Below are 3,419 nucleotides of genomic sequence, written 5' to 3' on the forward strand. Positions count from 1 at the left end.
TTATGGTAGACATATCTGTGCATTTATGGAGACCTTGCCGTACCTTTTCCAGGGGTATACCCCGCAGCGATGATTTCAGTGCATTCACGGTAGACATATCTGTGCATTTATGGAAACCTTACCGTACCTTTTCGTAAAGCGCGATCGATCCCGCGTGGAGTTTGGCGAGTAGTTGGACAACCTGACGGCAATGATCGAAATTATTGGTACAGAATAAAATAGTTTCTAGAAATATTATCTTGTGACGTCACATGAGAACATCTTTTCGCGTTATCGTCACTTCGATTCGTAGATCCGTGTATACGGACCCTTCTTTACGAGTATCGTATGGCCGAAAGTGTCCCGAAAGAATTTAATCGAGGTAACCTCGTTCGTCCATCACCGGAATCATTTTCTTCGCAAGCCTCGCCGCGTCTGGATTTTTAAAAACGTCCATCTCAGTCTCGCCCAAACGATCCTTCAACGCTTCGCTGAAAGTTTCCGTGTCCTCGGGGTTTGCCAACATTCGTAAAGAGAGTACGATACCGGCAAAAACTGCGTATATCCTCTTTTTATGAATCATTTCTTCGAGTTGTCGGTTCGTTAACGGTTTCCTTTTGCAACCGATCGTTTCCATGGTTTCCCTCAAAGTCCCCAAATAAACGTCCAAAAAGTAATCGTCGTTGTCGTATCTCACGTCCAACTCTGGACAAATGTTTAGAAAGTATAGCAGATCGATTACCGGAGAGGCGTAGACAGCCATTTGATAGTCTAGCTGAAAAGTCCATAATTACAGTAAGCGGGTGATTCTTATGGATTAGAAAGGTAGAGAACATTGTGCAGTTATGGAGACATTACTGTACTTACCAGAAGCACATCAACGGGCTGGCCTTTCTCGTTTTCTTTAAACATCATATTATTGATCCAACAATCTCCGTGATTCAACACGCAGAATTCATTCGAATCGTACTCGTACACCTCCACGCACCTTCGTCCGATACTTTTCGACAGATCGATTAATTTTGCCGCCGCGCGAACACACTTCTCGTCCGACCACTGTAGCATCTCTCTGCCTATTCGCAAAAGGCTAACCTCCATCAATCGTAAGTAACTCGGCGGACATTTAGCGGACACGACACCGCCGTTTCTAAACGATTCCACGATTTCGGGATCCTACAAACAATCGCGACGAGTTGCTAATTGTACGCAGAGTTTCTTCTTTTTCATTCAGAGGGAAACGGCGGCCTGTAAAGTCTCCGTGAAATGCACAAACTCGGGACCGAAGAGGTGCATTTATGGTAGACATATCTGTGCATTCATGGTAGACATATCTGTGCATTTATGGAGACCTTACCGTACCTTTCCCAGGGGTATACCCCGCACCGATGATTTCAGTGCATTCATGGTAGACATATCTGTGCATTTATGGTAGACATATCTGTGCATTTATGGAAACCTTAGCGTACCTTTTCCAGGGGTATACCCCGCAGCGATGATTCCAGTGCATTTATGGTAGACATATCTGTGCATTCATGGTAGACATATCTGTGCATTTACGGAGACCTTACCGTACCTTTTCGTAAAGCGCGATCGATCCCGCGTGGAGTTTGGCGAGTAGTTGGACAACCTGACGGCAATGATCGAAAGGTAAACCTTTCTGGCGACACTTCATCACGAATTGTCGCGTTGTTAGATTTTCCATAACGAGCGTCGCGGGATCATCGGAACCGTACAACAGCCACGGTCCTATCGGACGACCGACCAGCTTTTTTATTTCCGGCAGAACATCGCGCATCATTTTCAACTCGACCAGAAACATATCTTGCCGACGAGCCATGTCCCGGTTGTACTCGTCCGACGATTCCAATTTAACGATCGCGTCCATCGACTTCTCGTTACCGCAACCCGACCTGTACTCGACGAACACTTGAAACAGTTCGCTAAAAAAGTTCAGTCCTTTCTTCGATAGATTCAGCTCCTTAACGTCCAGGACGTTTATCGCGTCGTCCAACATTTCCCGCCGGAGAACCGTCTCGAAAACGCGTTTGTCGATTTTGCAACTCGTCGCGTCCATATTAAACGCCTCTACCGAGCAGCAAACACTTCGGGAGCCGAGTATATACACGAACGATACGAACGACTACTGTGATGAACACTACATGTGACTGTTGAGCAGAAACTAACAATCCTGTCTTTCACGAAGACGTATTTATCTCGATCAATGACGACCACGGTGTACAGCGAGTTACAAAATAGAGACACGCGGAGAAAGTAACGCGGGAGTACGGAAGACGAAGAAATGCGTGATTAAACATGTTTCCGTGCTGTTTAGTATTCAATTATAAAAAAAAGTCCAAAAATTCTGTTATCGATACATGTATTACACATCCATCGCCCTTGCTCTCCGTGCCAGTAATTATGCGACTCGCTGTACGTACCAGCCGTGACACGTAGTTCATAAATTAGCATACAGTCGATGACAAAAGTCGCGGCGAGGACATTTTCTTTTACGTGTAACTTTATATATGCACCAACCACTACGCATACGAATATTAATACGATGAACGTATCGAGACTTTTGCGATCAACTGTACGTATTACGCGCTACATGCCACCGGTTTATTACGCGGTACGCGATATAGTGGATTCATCGTAATTCTCTTCGAGGTTAATCCGTTCGTAAAAGGATGATTAATCGCGAAAACAATTAGTTTGGGAAAAGAAGGAAAGAAATAAAGGAGAAACCACGGCTCAGAAGTTTCACAAATCACTCAAATTTTCCGAGCGCTATAGTCCCATGGTGCACGGTGGTTCGGTACCCATCGTATAACTTTTATAGGGGCCTACAAAGAACCGGCTACCGTACCTCTCATCTCACCGTCGCTTTTCCTTTTTTTTTTCCCATCTCCGTTTTTCGAGTCTCCTAAAAATGTTTGCGATCCTAAAAACTTTTACGACGCGTGCGGTAAACCGAGAGTCGTTTCTGCAGTCACCGCGGCTCGGTCGACGACGGGGAAACTTTCCGAAACACTTTCGAAAATTCGACGACCTTCGCGAGGATGGTAAATCATCTTCGTCCTTTTTTTTTCCCGCCCTTCGCCGCTTTATCTTTACTTTTACGGGCGGCCGTGCATTGTTCCCGCGACCGCTAAACCGGTTCCGATTTTCCAATTGTGCGGTAAGAGAGCTTCGCGTTTCGACAATTTTCTTCGTTCGATATTTCAGGAAATACATCGATTCTGTTTCGACGACGTTCGCGTGATTGACATTTTGCACGATCGGAGAAGGAAATTATTCGGGTTATTTCGAACAGAAAGGATATTCGTTTGCATTTAGCTGATCATTTTTATTTCAACTGGATATACAATGAAAACATTTTTACGATGGTAGACGTATCTGTGCATTTATGGAGACCTTACCGTACCTTTTCCAGGGGTATA

General features: G+C 45.0%; 1 protein-coding gene across 2 annotated transcripts in view; it reads right to left on the reverse strand.

The window, feature by feature from the left end:
• Positions 1-2,146, reverse strand: part of LOC128881885 (uncharacterized) — a 7,601-nt gene extending 5,455 nt beyond the window's left edge. For both annotated transcript variants that reach the window (XM_054133279.1, XM_054133278.1), the window contains exons 1-3: positions 1,553-2,146; positions 847-1,152; positions 128-754 (exon numbers count right to left, since the gene is read on the reverse strand). In XM_054133279.1, the coding sequence (XP_053989254.1) occupies positions 353-754; positions 847-1,152; positions 1,553-2,053 (1,209 nt within the window). In that variant the 5' untranslated portion in view covers positions 2,054-2,146 and the 3' untranslated portion in view covers positions 128-352. The remainder of the gene's footprint in view (positions 1-127; positions 755-846; positions 1,153-1,552) is intronic.
• Between the last annotated feature and the right edge of the window lie 1,273 nt (positions 2,147-3,419).

This window comes from Hylaeus volcanicus, chromosome 9 (genome assembly GCF_026283585.1).
Source record: "Hylaeus volcanicus isolate JK05 chromosome 9, UHH_iyHylVolc1.0_haploid, whole genome shotgun sequence".
Classification (NCBI taxonomy): Eukaryota; Metazoa; Arthropoda; class Insecta; order Hymenoptera; family Colletidae; genus Hylaeus; species Hylaeus volcanicus.